The following is a 20,547-nucleotide window of genomic DNA, read 5'->3' as shown; positions in this document are numbered from 1 at the left end:
AATACTAATTTAAAAAATTTTGATTATGGAGGTTCTTTTTAAAAAATTCCAATAGACATTTCCTTGTAGCAACTGGTAATTTGAACTCTTCTCATACACTAGTGCAATGCTGCAAAGTGAAAGACAAAGAAGAGTGTGCCAACAAATACAGAACTCAGTTTTCATGAGAACATATTTGTAACATAAATGAGTTAAAATGTGTTAATAGGCTATGATTATCTGGCATGATCCCTTTAATAAGTAAGTTTATGTGAGGGTTAGGAAGCCATTTCCAAGCCAGGATACCAGTTAACCTGTTTTGAATGGTCTCCTAAGGGAAGTTGCTAAATCCTTACTGCTGAAGCAAATTAAATTGGAATGGTCAAAATGACTAGAGAATACACTAAGCCTGCCATGGAAGTGGAGTGGCCTGAATTTAAGTTTCTTATTCCATTGCTTAATCCTATGGACCACTTACAGTAGTTTGGTGACAGCAGTAGCTACATGCAAACTGAAGTCCTCCATTTAGCCAGAGAGCAAGAAGCTTCACACAGCTTCAGCCATCAAATGGCAAAGAACCCTCTAGTAATTAAAGGTTAGTTCAAGGGTGGCCACCGACTCCGGGGCTGGAGCTACAAGCAACTTTCCAATGTGCTGGGGGATGCTCACTGCTCAACCCCTGGCTCTGCCACAGGCCCTGCCCCACTGCACCCCTTCCCACCCTCTCCCCGAGCCTGCCATGCCCTCCCTTCTCCCCCCCCCCCCCCAATATGAGATGGCATATTTTTCTATGTTAACAACTGATCACTGGTAACTGAAGTGAGACCAGACAGCAGTCAGATGGCAATTTCACTAACACGTGTGCTGGACCAAATTCAGTCACCCATTTATCCACAGAACGTCAACTCTGCTTTGGAGGATAGGACTAAAATTCAAAATGATCTGGACAAACTGAAGAAATGGTTTGAAGTAAATAGGACGAAATTCAAAAAGGACAAATGCAAAGTACTCCACTCAGGAAGGAACAATCCATTGCACACATACAAAATGGGAAATGACTGCCTAGGAAGGAGTACTACGAAAAGCGATCTGGGAGTCAGTGGACCATAAGCTAAATGTGAGCCAACAGTGTAACACTGTTGCAAAAAAGCTAACATCATTCTGGGATGTATTAGCAGCAGTGTTGTAAGCAAGATGTGAGAAGAAATTCTTCTGCTCTACTCCACCCTGATTAGTCCTCAACTGGAGTATTGTGTCTAGTTCTAGGCACCACATTTCATGAAAGATGTGGACTAATTGGAGAAAGTCCAGAGAAGAGCAATAAAAATGATGAAAGGTCTAGAAAACATGACCTGTGAGGGAAGATTGAAAAAACTGGGTTTGTTTAGTTCGGAGAAGAGAAGACAGAGGGGACACCATAAGTTTTCATAAATGTACTTAAAAGTTTTCATAAGTACATAAAAAGGTGGTTACAAGGAGGAGGGAGAAACTTGTTCTCTTTAACCTCTGAGGATAGGACAAGAAACAACGGAAATAAATTGCAGCAACAGAGGTTTAGGTTAGACATTAGGAAAAAACTTCCTGTCAGGGTGGTTAAGCACTGGAATAAGTTGTCTAGGGAAGTTGTGGAATCTCTACCATTGTCCAACCTGCTCTTAAAAATCCCCAAACACCTGTCAGCGATGGTCTAGATAACACTCAGTCCTGCTATGATTGCAGGGGACTGGACTAGATGACCTCTCAAGGTCCCTTCCAGTCCTAGGATTCTATACCAGGAAGAAAATAGCAAAATTTAGACCGCAGAGTTTAACTGAAAGTTAGGAAAAGGAGGTAGTCATAATCTATGTAAGGGTGGAGTTAGCCTTTCTATGTATAGCTATCCAGGGAGCAGCTTGATTTCCTACCCCAAGACTTAGTACTAATGTTGAAGCTACATCCCCATATCTGATGAAATTAGTCTCAAAGGCAGATTCAGGCTCTGCAATGCTACACTATTGACTACACTATTGGCAAATAACTCATAACTGAATATTAGTCACTGTACCAAAACCCTGAATATCTGTAGTATTATTTTCTAACTCTGAAATTATATTTAAAATGGCAATAAGTCTCTAGTGACCTACAGGAACAGGCTTATTCAGTGTTCTGATTCACACGTTTTACAAACACTTCCATAACATTCTCTGGAACAGATTTATGGAAAGATTCAGAGGGGTTTAGTCAAGAAAAGTACACGTATGTTTTGCGAGTCAAAACAAGGAAGTGTACTAGCAACAATGGCCACTTTTGCTTGTTATCTTTTTGTCAATCAGTCCTGAATTGTCACCCAGACTTTAACATTTGACCAATGCACACATGTTCATTTTTACCTGAATTTCAGAACAATGCCTCAGGTTAAGTAAAGCGTATACCTACAACTAAAAGTTTTGACAGCCCAGATCTTAGCTGGTGAACTGATTTCATATAGAGGTTTTAGTTTATTATTTTATGTAATACCCTTTTGGTGATTTCATATCCGAATTAGCCAAGCATAAAGTTTATTAGATTAAGAACAAGCACTTCAAAAACCAAAACAGAGCAGATTTAAGTCTTACTTCTTTCACTTTCAGAGGTCTTCCACTGAGACTATGCTTGTTCAGAACCTCGGCAGCCTTCTTCATGCTTTCTTCCATCTTAAATTCAACAACACTGAGGAGACAAGATAGTGTATTAAGACTGTTGCTTGTAGTTTGAAATTTCCCACCCCCATAATAACTGAAAAACTTACGCGCATCCCTTGATGTGGTGATTTCATGGACGAGTAACAAGGAGGGGAGGAGGGAAAGAGAGAAGAAAGTAAGTAAAGCACAAAATGCCAAAAGTTAACTTTAAAAAGATTTAAAATTAATTAAAAGCTACTTGGTTTATAATTTAACTCTAAAAAAAATAGTAAGAACAAAATACAAGCTTACCTGGATTCCATAAAATGCTAACTCCTACACATTATCAGAATTATACTGTAGTTTTTGAAGTTGTAATAAGCAAAACTAAGTCCAGGTTCTCCAAGAAAACACCACACACTTAACATTTCCTGTCAAAATCCTCACCATGTTCCTTCATCCTAAGTCCATATCCTTTCAGTACACTTAAGTGAGTTCCTATTATGATTTTTCTAAAACATTCCTTCACTTAACGGAAAGTAGCTTGACACCTACTAAAGTTACGCATCTCTTAAGTTTAGACATTTGCCTTATATTAACTGGCATGGGACGTATCATGTTTACAGAACCTGCTTTTTCACACTGAACTTATAAATTCAACAACTACAAATGACATTTTCAAAGACACGTTTTACGTTAACATACCACTGTAGATACTGCTAGGGTCCATGCATAATTCACTCATAGCCAACACCAACTGAGCACAATGCTGATACCATCTGCACATCCCTTCCCACCTCCTCCCCATCCCACAAGGGGCTTTGGGCAGTGCCTAGATATATAGCCACTATCCATACACACTACCTTCTTGATTTCATGCGGTTCCACGCCACCATACAATTACATTTGTCATGTAGTAAAATCCACAGAAGAAAATCTCTCCATCACTTACCCTTGACTTTCCTTCAGCGTCCATTAAGAGCTCCACGTATGTTACCTCACCAACTACAAATCAGATTCCAGACGACACATATACCAAGGGAGAAAAGCCAAGAAAATAATGGGAATTTAGAACAGTCAACAACCTTGTATGGAGCCTCTGCCTTATAAGAAAGCCCAGAAACACTCCATATTCTCTAAACCACCAAGCTGGACATTACAGGTGTGCAGTAAAGTCTTTAAAAAGTAATTAAACAGGTTCTTGGTTTTCCTCCACTCAAAAACAAGCTATTTCCACAATATCAGTTTCCTCAGCCTTTAATACTCAAATCACTTGTGGCAATCCAAATCCATGGGAAACCGTCTGCAATGATAGTTTTCCTTTTTCTACAGAAAGGATCAGATTTCTACTGGAGACTGACATAGTATGTAGCCTTCTATCTAGATATTCCAGACGTTAACCAGCTACAAGTTTATGTTTCACTGTGATTTCTACAAGGGACAGCTAGAAGGGTCTCCAAAACCAAAAAATGTACAACTATTTAAGTGTCAGTGACTCAACTAGGTGTTTACTTAGGCTAGATCATTAACCTTCCAATTAAACTGAAGGAGAAGGCGAACTTCATTTTTAGAACAGTTAGATGTTTAAATTTGACTAACTTCAAGACAAGTACACGTATGTTTTGCGAGTCAAAAGGAAAGTCATTACAATTTTCATTCCCAAGACTGAATTAACTGAATGTTTAGAATCTGTAGCAAAGAGTACAATTTGTAGGAAAACAATCTGCATTTCTCCTCAAAAGATTAGGATTGCCAATTCATGATCACTATAACCAGACTGTATACCTCCAAAATACCACTACCAAATTGGCTGCTGAGTTTGAAGCAAATGGCATACAGAAGTATAGCTGAAGAAACCCATTTAGGCTTGCTTTTCTGGCTTATTTATATAAAAATGAATGTGTCCAAACAGACTTTAAATTCCTAGCAAGACTACTCACAGATTAACCTTAAAATGAGAGGACTTCCATGTAGAGTTTCAACTGTATTTGTTTACGTGGAGAATCATCTACTTTAGAAGCTAGAAGGCCTGTAGGCTGTTCTAAGAATTGCTGTTTAATAGAGGAAGATTGAACAAGAAATTGTAGTCTGTGTTGAAGTTCTAATGGTTTTCCCTCTTGACAGTGGATGCAATAGGGAAAGAATGTTCAATTTCATCTCCCACTTGAATGACTGTCACTTTTATAAAGGTATATGTTGAAGTATCTACTCAAATATCTAAACAGAGGGTTTTGAGATTCCTTTCCAGAAACAATTGCAAAGGAGACCTTAGTAGGATCTCTAAATCTTGAGAGGTGTTACTTCACCCTCTCCTTCATCTGGATTGATCAAAAACTAACAGGATCAGAAGTCAAAATTGAAAGGGAACTAAAAAGTATTTTAAATGAATACTGATCCATTACGGATTCTATGATAATGTTAGAAGTGTAGGGCTGGAAGGGACCTCGAGGTCATTTAGTCCAGCCTCTCCATGCTGAGGCAGAACCAAGGAAACCTAGACCATCCCTCACAGGTGTTTGTCTAACCCTGTTCTTAAAAGCCTCCAATGAGAGGGATTCCACAACCTACCTTGGAAGCCTACTCCATTTCTCAACTGTTCTTATCATTAGAAAGGATTTCCCAACATTTAAGCTAAATTTCCTTGCTGCAGATAAATAAATTTCTTAGTCTCTAAGGTGCCACAAGTCCTCCTTTTCTTTTTGCGGATACAGACTAACACAGCTGCTACTCTGAAACCATCCTCTTTATAACAGCCCTGAAGATATTTGAAGACTTATCAGGTCTCCCCTTCAGTCTTCTTTTCTCAGAACTAAACATCTTCAGTTTAAAAACTAAACCAATTTGGGCATAAGGTTTCGTGGGTAAAAAAATCCACTTCTTCAGATGCAGATGTTTTTTAAACACGAAAGCTTATTCTCAAATAAATCTGTTAGTCTTTAAGGTGTCACTGGACTCCTCATTCTTTTTGTGGACACAGACTAACACGGCTACCCTTCTGATTCTCATCTCTAGTTTGTTTGTTTAACCTTTCCTCAGAGGTCAGGTTTTCTAAACCTTTTATCATTTTTTCTTCTTCTTCTCTGGACTCTATAGTTTGTCCACATCTTCTTTAAAGTGTGGTGCCCGGAAGGAGACTCAGATGGAGTACTGTGGCCTCTCCGGTGCCAAGTAGAGCAGATTACCTCATGTCAATACACCCCAGAATTACATTAATTACTATGAACCTAGTAGAAGCTTATAAACAAGTGTCTGTTTATAGCCAAGGTTCTAACCTATATTACCATTCTCATCTTCAGTATTTGGACCATCTCTGGAGACTACAGTTGCCAACATTTGGATCTAAATAGCCAGGTTACTTAGATCAAGAGCACCGTAAACCTAGAGCTGAAGTCTCTATGGCCTACACCTCTGTACTGGGAGAGCAGCCTCCACTTGCTTTGTATACACACTAAGCACAGTCCTTGAGTGCTCCTGCCAGTACAGCTAAAAAATAGCTTCCAACTACTTCGAGCATAAATATTCAGCATGACCAGGAAATTCTGAAAGCCATTTGTTTAAACAACAGCAGCCAGAGTCCAACCACACTGTTTTTACAAGAACACAAATTTAATTTGACAATTTATGTAGTTTAAAAATAACTGATTCTCAGATAACCTGCAACACAGACAATCCATTTCACAAAGGCCAAAAGTTAAAGTCACAAGGTTAGAAATCAGCAGTGACCTAATGCTCCCAGCAGCACTATTGGTCCATTGGAAAGATATTGCTTTGCACTCTAAATTACTTATCAAATCAGCTGCAACTGATACATAAAAATCTACACAAACTCCTCCAAACAAGCTTTTTCCCTTGGTCATTGGCTCAACACAGTCAGAAGCTGATTTTACATTTGTCCCTGTAATCAGCCTAATGGCCTTTAAAGGAAGTTCTGACCTTTGAACCACAAAATTTACTGAAGTCTTCTCTAGTGGCTATTTCATATCTTACAGAGAACCTTAAAGTTTGTACCAATTTTGCTCCGAGCTCTCAGTGTTCAAGTTTTATACATTCACATTTAAAAAAGTCATCTACCAAAAATTACACTTCAAAAAAAAAAATCCTATTTGAGCCTCCTTCTAGGAGCAGCCAAATTTCAGAATAGGGACACCATGTGACAAGTGACATGCTAGCCCAACATCCAAGATAGCAAGTCCAGATTACAGAAGAAATGTGAGAGGTGCATTCTGCACTTAAAGTCCTGTGGTATGGTCCAGGTGACGTTCTTAAAAGAGAAACTATGGTTGATATGAGATGGCATAAAAAGAATCCAGTTCCTAGAACCTGAAAAGGTAAAGAAAAGGCCCCCTTGGACCCATTCTAGATGCAAAACTAAGCAATATTTTTGTTAACATGAAGTCTGTTTATTAGAAGTGCAGACCGGCATCAGGGATAAAAGAATTACTGGCTACCGAGTAGCAGGCAAGTACCACTTGCAAAGTACACAAGGAGAGTGAGAAGTCAGTCACAGAAGTATTTTTACCGCATATCGGCACACCATTTCCTGCTCCAAGAACTATTTCCTTTTCCCCCTTGTTGGGAGTGGGTGAAGAGAAAAAGGAAAGGCAAAAATAAATACCATTATAAGGGAAGGAAGGGTCACAATGCTCTCCTGTGCCAGTAGCCAGAAAGTCAGACTGCACTAGGCCACCAACACAGAATGGTACGTGAACCCTGATGTGGAACCCCGCCCTTTCAGCTACTGTACAGAGGCAATGCTATCTGATCAGTGTTTTTCTGCCTGAATGGTAGACTAATATACTATGGGACCTGGCAGAAGTTTTTTTTAAAAGGTTCTAACAAAGATTAAAATAAAGTTGTTCACATAGGCAAGAACCACTGCATACACAACTACCGAGTTAAGAAATATCATACAGGTACCAGATAAGGATCTGCGAGGGTTACTAAAGCTTAAGGACTAGCGCCAGGGGATAATAGCCTACACTTTCAAAAAGGATGAGCTCAGTGATCTAACAATCAACATAATATTTCTACTACCTCTCTGTTTGGTACTTGTAAGACTTTACTTGGAGTAAGAGAATCTCTTTTGAATACCATATTTTGAAGAGAAGCTGGGAAGCTCAATGAAAGGAACTAAAGTGTTATGAAAATGCAAAACATCGAAGTTGGAAGAAAGACTAGTTATTACAGCAACTGAAAATACATGCCCCAGGAATTCTGCATTGCAACAAGTTTAGCGAGTATGTGGGTATTTGCTATAGTCATTTTTGGCAGAATTTAATTTATTTGAAGTTAGTTTCCAAGTTGCAAAGTTCTTCCATGTAGGAAATTACAAGTTTAGTTTACAGAGAGACTAGCTCAGAGGCATGAACTAACAATCATCTTGGATTCATCTGAAAGGACATGTGATATGAAGTTTAAAAATATTAAAGATGCAAGTTAGGGCACTCTATCCAAGTTTGTTTGCTGTAAATTTTCTACATAAGAGTTTGGAAAGGAAGGGAGAAAACCTTATCAAAAATGGAACAACAGGAGAAATAGGTTTGTTCCATCTCCCTGACAATAAAGGATTATTACCTATTGTACATTTGTGTTTTGTTTGGAAAGAAGTAGTCTGGGGGAGAAGGAAGAGGATGCAGAGTCATTTTTATTTTAAAGTCAATAGAAGATTTTATTAAACAAGTGTGTTCATTCATTTGAATTTTGCCGTAGAAGACAGTCATGCCAATTTAAGTTTCCACAAAATTTGGCCCTTCCTACAAGACGATGGCTCAGAAATAACCATTAAGCACAAAGCCTGCTCTGAGCAAAATGGGTGCAGTTCTCTTTTTAAAAAAAGGAGGAGATTTCATCTTCCTTTTCCTTTTTTTAAAAAATCTGTCCACTATTCTATATAAATCCAAACTTTACATTTTCTCAAAGGTTTCCTATTATATTTGACTCAATGAGTCCCATTATAAAAAACAACCCTCATCTCACTATGGTTTGATTTAAGGTATTTCATTGAAGCTCTTTTTAAACAGATGCCATAAATGGATATTAAGACTTCCAAGATATACATGCACACTACAAAACAGTGATTAATTGGAAATCATAATGCAATCTACATATGGACTTAAAGCAGGGCTAAAAATCATATTATATTTTATTTACTTACTGATTGAATGCTGTCTCCAGGCTTGGCAATGATTTTTTTTTCCTTTGATTTCTGAAGTTTAAAATGGTCACTTTTGTAGAGAAAGCCTTTAAGAAGTGTTGTTTTAAGACACATTTGACTTTTGCAGGGTCTTCCTAACAAGTTTTGCTAGATCTCACCCATTAATTTTTAGACTATTCCAGACATATGCAATATAGTAAGAGCTGAAATAAGGTGTTATTTCTGGAACTGATTACCAAATTTCATGGTCTGAAGCAGGCAGACAAGAGAAGGTTAGAATTATATATTCCAGAGGCACTGCTTTTATAAAAGGTTCATATCTAATCCACCCAAGCCCTAACGGTTGTTTAGGCAAACCTGAAAACAAGAACCTTGGTTATACTTGGTTCATTTTTCAGCCATGAAGGTTATAAAGGTTTAGGAAACTTGACATGAAAGCCTAGATCATGGAGCATTCTTTTGATGACAAATTTTCTGGTAAGGATATTTGTCAACTATAATCATGATGTTATGATCAACAGTTAAATCAGAGCCCCATTTAATAAACTTCCAAGTAACCAATACCATAGCTTTTGCTACCATCCAGAAGCAAATCAGTTTGACCATATCGGAGATTGTTTACTGAGTTCCAACAGAGAAGTCCAAGTATTGCTCAAGCAGTTGCTAGATGGTGCTCAAAGCTTTTCATGCTCCCCCAGTTTCATACAAAAAGCTTTGAGCATCAGCTAAAGGACAGGTGAAATTTAAAAAGATTCATTGATTGAGAATCAGTATTGCCAAAAACATTCAGTAATAAAAATTAGACACTGAAAGCAGCACCCCCAACACGTTCATGATGGAAGTACACTAAAACTGGTACTGTGTTGAATTAAACTTTCTTTAACTTGTGATTTCCTTGATTTTTAGAGTTTGTGATGAAACACTTATGCAAACTTATGTCTCAAGTTATGAGGGCATTTTGTGTCTTTTGAACTGCTTTAAATTCCTGGAGCTAGCTATCCCAAAACTGTATACATTTAATAGTGTAATGAGACTTACTATGGCTACAGGTGTGCTACATGAACCTTTACTGCATGGCAAGCTGCTATACATCTACAGTGCTCCAGGTTCCACAAATTTACTATCTATGTTGACCCTGCCATCGCACACTACAAGTCCCCTAGCATACAATGATCACAGTATGTTAAAGGGTATAGAGTATGATGTTACAGCCAAGATGCTGGTTTCCAAGGTTAACTGATGAAAATACATTTTAGAATATGGATTTCAACAAAAGGATAGACAGGAGTTAAAAACAGGCTAGAATTTAAAATTAATAAGTTGTTTTAAATAAAGGAGAGAACAAGACATGGGCCTACCAACCAGACTGGTCTGTTTGCGGTAGGCACTCTGGCGGAGCCTCCAAAAGTGATTAGGGCTTGTGTGTGCTACTGTAATATAAATGTTTAACAGGAAAAGTGAAACCCAGAGTACACAAAATTGAGACCAGTGTACGCAATTCAAGTCGTTAAAAAACCAGACAAAAAAGAACACCCACAAAAAAAACACACCACCCACAAACCTGGGGCATGAGCTACATCAGTACATACTGAGTCAGCAAAAGAAAAGCCAACAAGAATATCTGATGAGTTGATGGAGTGAGTAGGGAGACAATGTTTAAACAATGAAGTTTCAGTGTATGTTCACTCTTGGAAATTTATGCATGTTTGCTCATCTACATAGATCTATTGAATACATCTTATCAAGAAACAGTTTTACATATTGCTTCTCTTCCTACCCCAAATACAAATCCAGCGTGTTATTTCTTGCAATTAGGAAAAAGGATGCAGTGAGGGTTACTGCAGATGTAGTCAATGATTCATAACCATTATCTATTGCAGTCATAAATATGACTTGAGGGTACTTCCAATTACAGCTCTTGCCAGTTTGCTTCTTCAACAGCTAGTTATTTTCTCTTAAGTTCTTATTAACACATTGTGGCTCCATCTCGCAATTGAGGGTACTAGCCAACTACTTCCTCCCAGGGTTAGAAAACTATTAGAAAATTTAGTATTTTAGTAGAATCAGATCAAATATTTCATGTAAAAAGTGAGTTAAATATCTTGCATGTCATCATACCCCAGATGAGAAAGTTAGTAACCTGAACTGCTAACAGCTCTGAGCCACTAACTGCTCTGAAATATCAGATGAAAAGGGAAACTACATTAGCTTTTCTCTCCCACTTGTTAATTTGTTTGGTGGACAGGATAGAGAGCTATTTGGCATTCAACCTTTTTCACTTTTAGACTTTACATACATACTAAACTGGCATTTCACTAAAAGCTATATGTAGCCTCACTCATCTGCAGAACCGTTTTACCAATGTATGACACTGACATCGATTTAGTTCAGCAGGGTTTGTTAACCAATACAAGGGAGTTTCAAACAAGAACATCTGTGAGCTTTATTAAAAATGGTGATACTGCACACCTGTAATTCTAAGTTTCACCAACAAACAATACACTGAAATGACTGAACCAAGGCATCACTCTTCAGAGCAATATGCCACCTTTTAAAGATTTCAGATGTACACATCTGAAAACCAATTTGGAGAGATGAGCAGACCTCAAAGCTCGTGTCTCCTAAACCATACTTACTGGCACAAAACAGCTGATTGAGGTGAATTGCTTCTACGTTCAGCAACCTCCTATGCCATTGTTGTGAATAGCTTTAAAATCTTCTACATGATTGCTGAGTGATGGAGCAGTAAAACGTCACCTACATTTTATCCTTTATGTTCAAAGCTGTTTCACATGCTCCCAAAACATTACATTTGGGCCTGTAATTCTTACACATACAACCCAAGAGTTCTAACAGAATTTTCAAAGCCACATTCCTGGTTCTTGGAACTACTATGCCTTGTATCAAGAAATACCAATTCAGCAAGTTCAAGCACAGCACAAGAACACCAATTTGGGTAAAATCAATGACTAGTTAGAATGGATCCCAACTACACAGCAAATCTAAACTGTTAAATATGTTTGAGCAGTCCCAAAAACCAAGAACAATGCATCTGGATATTTAACATGACAAGCCCTGCAGACAGAATGAAGAGGTTTCACTGATCCCCTAGGAGCATTTGCAGGAATGAGTAGCTGAACAGCAAGGCAGGAAACAATCTCATATCGGACTTTTCCATCCACGTGAACTGGAGAAAAACCACAAGACACTTGGAACGGAATTCAACGTAGTACTTAAAGACATCTACACATAGAGATACTCCTGTTACTCAATGTTTCTTGCACATCCACGAAAAATTATAATAGAGTTCTAAAACATAGGATCATTCATAATTAATGCAACAATGCTACAGGTGGGCAAAGGCAACTGAAAGGAGAGATAACTAAGATTACAGATAGTTCAGTTGTTAAAGTCAGGTACCACTATTTTATTGTTTCAAGTCAAGACATTTAATTATGAATGTTCCCCATGGCCTACAGTCCATAAGATTTAGTTATATGCATTCAATTCCAGTTTTCCTCCAAAGAAAAAACATTTAAGAACCTTTTGGAAATTTGTGTTCTCTTTCATTTAGGCCACAGCCTGTGAGCACATTACCTAACATTCCTTACCTAGTTTATGCCACATTGGTCACTAATTTGCAAGACATATCAATTTATGGATCATTCTCTTGCTATGTATTTAAGAAGTGACCTACAAGAGAGAATGACCTGTATGCTTTTACGCATCTTTAAAAAATTGGAGACCTCTAAATCGTAAGTAGGGAGCCCCTACTGTACTACATTAGAAATTCAGATCTTGACTCCTCTGCTTTTCCAGGAAGACTGGAAACGAGTAAGTCCAATATCAATAAAAGCAAACAAGTAAAACTTGTTTGAGTGGAAGCATTTTAGAATATTGGCCGAAGTTCCAAGTAATTCTGATTTTTTTCCCCCACTTTTGAGGAGGTAAGAATGCTGAATCAATGAGAGAATTCCGAAATACACAAATCAGTCCATTCAATATGGAAAAAGCTTTTGGGAGGGGGTGAAAAAGGGGAAGAGTGACATGAACATTTTTTCAAGGCCTCCTTTAAATGTAATGCAGGAAATGCTGAGGCACAAACATTCTTCCTTTGCAGGTCACCCTTAAATACATTTATGTTCTCCTGAATATTGTACAACAATACGGATATTATCTAAAACACAAGTCAGACTATTAAATTTCGATTCTAGGACACAACTACATATACTAAATCAGCAGTAGATGGACAACCTACTTTACCCAAAAACATTACATGCTTCAGAGCACGTTATAGTACCTCAAAAACAAAGTCCTGATGTAGGAAGTCTGACGTTTTCCCATGAGACAATGGCACCTTTCACGCTTTGATGAAGCACTATTAACCACACGCCAACATGCCTACACAGGAACTATCCCGTGCGGAAAGCTGCCTAAGAATAGATATCATGCAACACCAAAAAGGCTTTAATCTAGACCCCTTACAAAACTCATGTCACTAATTCTATCCAGAACAACATCAACTAATAAATTAAAATTTTCGGAACAAAGTCAGCCATGGTTAAGATGACAGACACCACTCTGCTACCCAAAGCATCCATTACCTTTCTCTTTGACCAGGTCTTTGAGAGATTGCCACTTCACATCAAATGGAATATTTGTAATAAAAGCTCGATATCGTTTAGCAGGGTTGGCATATGGCTCAAAACGATTTCCCCCTCTTTTGACACTTTTCTCTTTTCTTTTTTCATTCTGGCTTGGTCGTTCACCTTCACTGCAAGAAAAATACAAGTATTCAAACATCATATTAGCAATTACAGCATTAGATGAAGTCAGTACATCACACCTTTAAATACATAAGGAAACAGTTCATGCACATACACCACTATGTTGCTTGAGACTATAGCAATTAGTAACTAATATTAACTTCAGTTCATAAGTTTTGGTTTGATGATAAAGTATGACTTGCAGGTTGTCTCATTAACATTAATTACTGAACAGCTGCAGCAGCTCAGATCAGTAGGTCCCAGAGATTGTGAACTGTCTACCCCCTGGCCACACACACCTAACCTAATGGCTCTCTTTTCCCATGTTCGGGCGTAATTAAAGGTGAACCACCCCCCCCCACACACACACAAAAAAAAAAAAAAAAAACAAACACCCCCACACCCCCACCCACCCCCATCTGGATTTGCAACCCTTTTATGATGTATTTAGTACAGCTGGGCAGAAATTCTGCCAAAAAAGCTTTTATCAGGACTCCTAAACTACTTGGCAAATTCAGACAGAACTCAAATAGTTTCAGCCAAAAATACTTTACAGAAACATTTTGACTTTCTTTCAAATCAGCATTTTGTTTTCAAATTTGGTCAATTTTTAAAAACAAAAGGTGAAAAAACCACCAGAAAATGGCCAAGTTGAAACAAGATTATTTTTGTAACTTCAAAATGAATTTGTGTTTTGTTTGATGATATTTAAAAAAAAAACACACACACACACACACACACAAAACCACACCACTGTTTAAGTTTGAATCAAACTGGATTTTAAAAAAAAAGTTTTGATTCAGCTGCCGAACTGAAAAGTCTTATTCGTTCATCTCTAGTTTATAGTGAGCCTGAAAGGAAAAAGAACAGGAGGACTTGTGGCACCTTAGAGACTAGCCAATTTGAGCATAAGCTTTTGTGAGATACAGCTCACTTCATCGGATGCATTCCTATGAGTTTTTTCATGAAGTTGATAGATTTCTACTCCATACGGCTAAATTCAGTGCCTTACATAATGCATCCGATGAAGTGAGCTGTAGCTCACGAAAGCTTATGCTCAAATAAATTGGTTAGTCTCTAAGGTGCCACAAGTCCTCCTTTTCTTGTTGTGAATACAGACTAACATGGCTGCTACTCTGAAACCTGAAAGGAAAGTTTCTTACCAACAGGAGTATTTTAAAAAAATTGAAAGTTTAATTTTTATCTGTCCTGGAAGAGTTCATGAGCATCTGGAGAGTCAGGTATGAAGAAAGTGATTTTTATTCACTCTTTAAAGCTATTTTTAACATTACTCCTGAGGGAATTCTGCACCACTGCATGTGCCCAGAATTCATGTCCACAGCAGATTTCTTTGCTTCCCGTCAGAAAAATGACTTTCTGACAGGGAAGAAAAGGAAAGTTGCAAGAGCAGTCATGCACCAATTCCTAGCAGCGCAGGTACATAATTTCAGGCAGCCAGTGGAGAGGTAAATCACGGTGGGGCTGGAGACACCCCAGCCAGCAGCTCCTATCCTGAGCTGGGATCAGCTGCTAGTCACAGCTGGGCTTGAGGCAGGAGAGGACGGAACTTCCTCTTTCCCTGCAAGGAGTTGCTGTGGCTATGTCAGATCCACCCCCAGAAACCACCAGCTGCAAGAAGCTCAGCATCCTCCCCTGGCTTCCTGCCCACATCGCTCCTCAGCTGAGGGTGCAGGGGAGCAGCACAGACCCAGGCGCAGCACAGCCTGACCCCGGAGCAGCTGGGGTAGTGCGGAGCAGCCCGGACCCAGGCACAGCCTGGGCCGCCCTCCTGCTGGGGGGGGGGGGGGGGAAGGAAGGCATGCCAATGCTGCAGCCCCTGCCCCCCCACAATGGGGGGGAGGGGAGACACACCTCTCCCCCCCAGCCCAGGTGCTACTGCAGGGAGTCCTCTCTCCTCACCATAGCCCCAGAGCACCCTCCTGCACCCCAAACCCCTCATCCCCAGCCTCACCCCAGAGCCCACACCCCCAGCCAGAGACCTCACCCCCATACCCCAACCCTGCCCCAGTTCCAAGCCCCCTCCCACAAACATTTCTCAGCCCCACCTCCACTACATCATTTTGTTATGTGCACAATATGAAGGTGATGTGTTTCATCTCCTCCATATTGATGCGCATAACAAAATTCATTCTGCACATGGGTGGGAAAAGTTAGAGGGAACACTGCTCCAGACCTCCACCCAGACCCCCACCGCCAGACCACCCCCTACTGGAACACGCTGCACTCAAACCTGCTACCCTGATGCCTTACCCCCTGCACCACCCTGAGCCTCACATCCAGACCCTCATACCACTGACCACCAACAAGCTGCACCCAACCCCACTCTCAGCATCCAGACCCCCTTTCTCCCCCCCGTTGAGACCCCCCCTGCCCCGGACCCCTCCACTGAGCCCCAACCACCTTCACCTTAGTAGCTTGTTAACTTTTGCACTCCCATTCCCAGGACTACCGCAGAGCAAAGGTTGTGTACTGTAACTCTTCATTTCCTGGTTTTCAGAGGTTTAAGTCTAGCTGCTCTCCTCATTCTACAAGAGCAGAAAGCACCACTGGCCAATCTTAAATTTGGAGGCACTTAATTCCCTGGTTTGTTTGTTTTTTTATAAAGGGATTTCTCAGTACACCCCATCCCTACAACATACCATTGCCCTGCTCTCCCCCTCCACTGCCTCTGGCTCCTTGAAACTGATTACCATGGCCACAAAATGCACTGGCTGAATGTTAGTCCCTTTACTGTCCGTGCATCATCTCCTTATCCATTTTTCTGCAGGTCCAGCATGCGCTGGTTCCGCCTCTTCCCCAAGCAGTCATTGTCATGAGAACCACAGGTTGAAGAGCAGGATAGAGGATGCAGGACAGTGTAAGGAACAGCATGGAGTTGAAGACTACTTTTTTGAAGGGAGGAAAATAAGTATAATCTGCCTCCAATACCCCCTCCTTTCCATTCCACCTCCCCACACTGCTCCAAAAACCCACTATCAGGAACTCCTTGGCCAAGTGACCCTACAACTTGCTTTTCTTTGATTACTTATTTCCGTTGCTCGGGATGATTATGTTACCCTGATTGCTTACTAGAGAGTCTTTAGAGAGACAAGGTGGGTGAGGTAATATCTTTTATTGGACCAACTTGTTGGTGAGAGACAAGATTTCAAGCTTACACAGGGACCTGCAGAAGAGCTCTGTCTAAGCTGGAAAACTTGTCTCTCCCACCAGCAGAGATTACTCTAATAACCTCGGTTATCTGATATTATCTCACCCACCTTGTCTCTCTAATATCCTGCAACCAACATGGTTACAACAACACTGGGTACTAGTGTCTTTAGTCCAATTAATGCGAATTTCCTTGACAATACTACTAAAGTAAAATTGGAGTCTGCATGAAGATTTTAGAGCACTTACAGTAGTCCACCTCGAAACAGAAAGTAACGCTTAAAACTTAACTACAGCCGAGAGGCAGCTCTGCTATAATAGATATTACAAAGTAAGCCTGAAGCTGGCATTTTTCTGGTAAACTAGGTGAGCATTTAGGCCTAAAATTCACCCTCCACGCTATATTAACATAAGGCCAATTGCCAGTGATCACCAAGTGTTAGTTCAAAAAGCCATTTAAGAAAGCCATAGGACTGCAAGTGAAAAGGACATCAATTTAAGAAGTCACTCCAGTGTGAAAATGTGTAGTAATTCTGGATGCAAGTAGGAGGATGAGAAATATTTTTTCCAGTCTATTTTGTGCATTTGACAGAAGCATTCAAAGAGAAAATGGAAAGAAAGAAAACAAGTTGTGAACTACAGAAATTGCTAAAAAGCCTCAAACATGTATCTTCCATAAATTTTAATTCTAAAATTGAGTAATCTGTCCCTTTAAGCACCCAGAATTAAGGTTTGTACAGGTAATCCTAGCTTTTTCTCCCACAGATGTGAACTTAATGAAGTCTCCCATATATACTATTTTTTCCATAGGACCCTCATTTCATTCGGTGCACAGGTTGGATGTTGTGCAGTGAAATAAACAAGCAATGTCCACAATGAGCAGACCCCTCATTTTCACTACACACTCTAGTACTATGCTCTCCAATCCAGTTCTGCTCAGTTTCACTGGTGTATATTAGAAGTAAAATAATTTCAATACATTTCCTCCATTTACAGTTTTAACTGCAAGTGAGGCATAGATCCACAGGACTCCTTTCAATTCCTGCACACCGTCTAGCCTCCGTACCTAATCAGACAGGAGTACTGTAGAAATGAGGGCTGGAATAGATTAAACAAAGTGAGTTATGGAAGAAATCATTTCCTCTTTAGTGTTTGTGCTGGACTAAAGCATAGTTTGAGATAGTGTAAAGTATTCTAGAGAAACAAACAACTTTAGGAGGTGCGGCCTCACTAAGGTTTGCAATTTAGCTTTAAAGTAGTATTCTCAATATATTAAATATATAATATATATAAATATATAATATAAAATTATATAAAATATATATTTATATATAATTTAATTTATATAAAATATATAATATAATATAAATATTAAATATTAAAGTAGTATTGTTCAATATCTTCATAAATGATCTGGAGGATGGTGTGGATTGCACTCTCAGCAAATTTGCGGATGATACTAAACTGGGAGGAGTGGTAGATACGCTGGAGGGGAGGGATAGAATACAGAAAGACCTAGACAAATTGGAGGATTGGGCCAAAAGAAATCTGATGAGGTTCAATAAGGATAAGTGCAGGGTCCTGCACTTAGGACGGAAGAACCCAATGCACAGCTACAGACTAGGGACCGAATGGCTAGGCAGCAGTTCTGCAGAAAAGGACCTAGGGGTGACAGTGGACGAGAAGCTGGATATGAGTCAGCAGTGTGCCCTTGTTGCCAAGAAGGCCAATGGCATTTTGGGATGTATAAGTAGGGGCATAGCGAGCAGATCGAGGGACGTGGTCGTTCCCCTCTATTCGACATTGGTGAGGCCTCATCTGGAGTACTGTGTCCAGTTTTGGGCCCCACACTTCAAGAAGGATGTGGATAAATTGGAGAGAGTCCAGCGAAGGGCAACAAAAATGATTAGGGGACTGGAACACATGAGTTATGAGGAGAGGCTGAGGGAGCTGGGATTGTTTAGCCTGCAGAAGAGAAGAATGAGGGGGGATTTGATAGCTGCTTTCAACTACCTGAAAGGGGGTTCCAAAGAGGATGGCTCTAGACTGTTCTCAATGGTAGCAGATGACAGAACGAGGAGTAATGGTCTCAAGTTGCAGTGGGGGAGGTTTAGATTGGATATTAGGAAAAACTTTTTCACTAAGAGGGTGGTGAAACACTGGAATGCGTTACCTAGGGAGGTGGTAGAATCTCCTTCCTTAGAGGTTTTTAAGGTCAGGCTTGACAAAGCCCTGGCTGGGATGATTTAACTGGGAATTGGTCCTGCTTTGAGCAGGGGGTTGGACTAGATGACCTTCTGGGGTCCCTTCCAACCCTGATATTCTAGGATTCTCCTTTAAACTTTGGGTAGGGCTCAAAACTTTCTTTTGGACACCACATTCCTACTTTGTATGAAAAGCTTTGAGTGTTCTCCACAAGCTGGAACATCAGTCGCAGTTTTTAAAAACCATGAGTGTTCAATTTTAGATGGCATAGCTACTGCTTCATCAGCTCCTCAGCCACTCCAAATACTAGACCAGGCACCTTTCATTTCCCCCCCATTTCACGCAAGTCCAGTTTATACATATAAAAACTCAAGTGCTTCAGTTTTACAGCTGCAAGGCTTCATTTGCTAAGACAAATCCCAGTACCTGTGACTGCAAACACTCCTCCTCCCCTCACAGTAAGGGTACGTCTACAATCTGAGGTATAAACTGCAACTTGATGTATCTGTTAGCCGATGAAGCTAGCTCACTAAAAATATAGGAGCAGCGGCTAGTCCTGCCCGCCACGATGGCTACACTGATATTTTTAGTGTGACAGCTTGATCAGAACTAACACAAATTCCACCTTGAGGAGACATTCCTATCTCAAGCTCAAAGCTGTAGCCATACCCATAGGCCTTGCCTACACTACAGAGTTTTGACAAAAAAGAGTCAGCTTTTGTTGACCAAAACAGTGGAGGTGAACACACTACAATGCTCCTTCTATAGACAAAACTCTCCTGCTTTGTGACAAAATAAAACCACCTCGACAAGAGGCATAGAGCTTTTTGCAGCAAAAGTTATATTGACAAAGTGTCAGTGTAGACACCATGCTTGGTTAATATCACTGTAAATGGTCTCCAGGTGTCGTCCCACAATGCTCATCCTGGCCTTTCTGGTCAACAGTTCAAACTCCACTGCCCTGCACCAAGGTACACAGGCTTCTGCCTCTCCCCCTTTAAAGGCACAGGAATTTTTGAAATTCCACGTCTGTTTGTTCGACATGGACAGCTCACATCACATCTTCCCAAATGACCATGGCAGCTCCACGTAGCAAATACTCTCACACTTGGAGCACACTTGTGTTATTGGATCTGCTGTCACAGTGGAGGGAGGAAGCTATGTGGTCCCAGCTACACTCCACCTGTAGGAACGTCAACACGTACAGGCAGATTTCTCATGGCATGTTGGATACAGGCTACAAATGGGACATACATCAGTGCCGTCTGAAGATAAAGGAGCTGAGGCAAGCATACCAGAAGGCAAGGGAGTCAAACAGTCACTCTGGTGCTGTGCCAAAGACCTGCCACTTCTTTAAGGAGCTGAATGCCATTCTCAGTGGCGACCCCACCTCCACCGTTAAGAGGACCATGGATACTTCAGCAGGGCTGGAGACAGCGAACAGCAGACTCAATCCCAAGGTGAGCAGCACAGGGACCTGGTCTGAAGCCACACACACACAGGAGATGCATCCTTACTTACCCTCAGGAGTGAGGTATTAGTTTCAATGACCCCTGCCTGTGGCAAATCATGGCAAAATTTACAATATTGTCCCTAGTTGCCTGTAGTGATCTTTAAAAAAAAAAAAAAAAAAAGC

At 40.2% G+C, this 20,547-nt stretch overlaps 2 protein-coding genes across 2 annotated transcripts in view; both read right to left on the bottom strand.

Moving 5' to 3' along the window:
* The window catches only part of HNRNPM (heterogeneous nuclear ribonucleoprotein M), a 31,937-nt gene extending 29,053 nt beyond the window's left edge, over window positions 1-2,884 (bottom strand). Inside the window, exons 1-2 of the mRNA XM_084614830.1 lie at window positions 2,747-2,884; window positions 2,574-2,667 (exon numbers count right to left, since the gene is read on the bottom strand). Of these exons, the coding sequence (XP_084470956.1) occupies window positions 2,574-2,651 (78 nt within the window). The 5' untranslated portion in view covers window positions 2,652-2,667; window positions 2,747-2,884. The remainder of the gene's footprint in view (window positions 1-2,573; window positions 2,668-2,746) is intronic.
* Window positions 2,885-3,011: 127 nt separating this feature from the next.
* Window positions 3,012-20,547, bottom strand: part of LOC311513175 (heterogeneous nuclear ribonucleoprotein M-like) — a 34,340-nt gene continuing 16,804 nt past the window's right edge. The window contains exons 2-3 of the mRNA XM_084614831.1: window positions 13,377-13,546; window positions 3,012-3,623 (exon numbers count right to left, since the gene is read on the bottom strand). Of these exons, the coding sequence (XP_084470957.1) occupies window positions 3,493-3,623; window positions 13,377-13,546 (301 nt within the window). The 3' untranslated portion in view covers window positions 3,012-3,492. The remainder of the gene's footprint in view (window positions 3,624-13,376; window positions 13,547-20,547) is intronic.

This window comes from Lepidochelys olivacea (assembly GCF_965140295.1).
Source record: "Lepidochelys olivacea isolate rLepOli2 genome assembly, chromosome: 25".
Taxonomy (NCBI): Eukaryota; Metazoa; Chordata; order Testudines; family Cheloniidae; genus Lepidochelys; species Lepidochelys olivacea.
The sequence above is the reverse complement of the archived record's forward strand: the minus strand, read 5'-3'. Positions and strand labels throughout refer to the sequence as shown.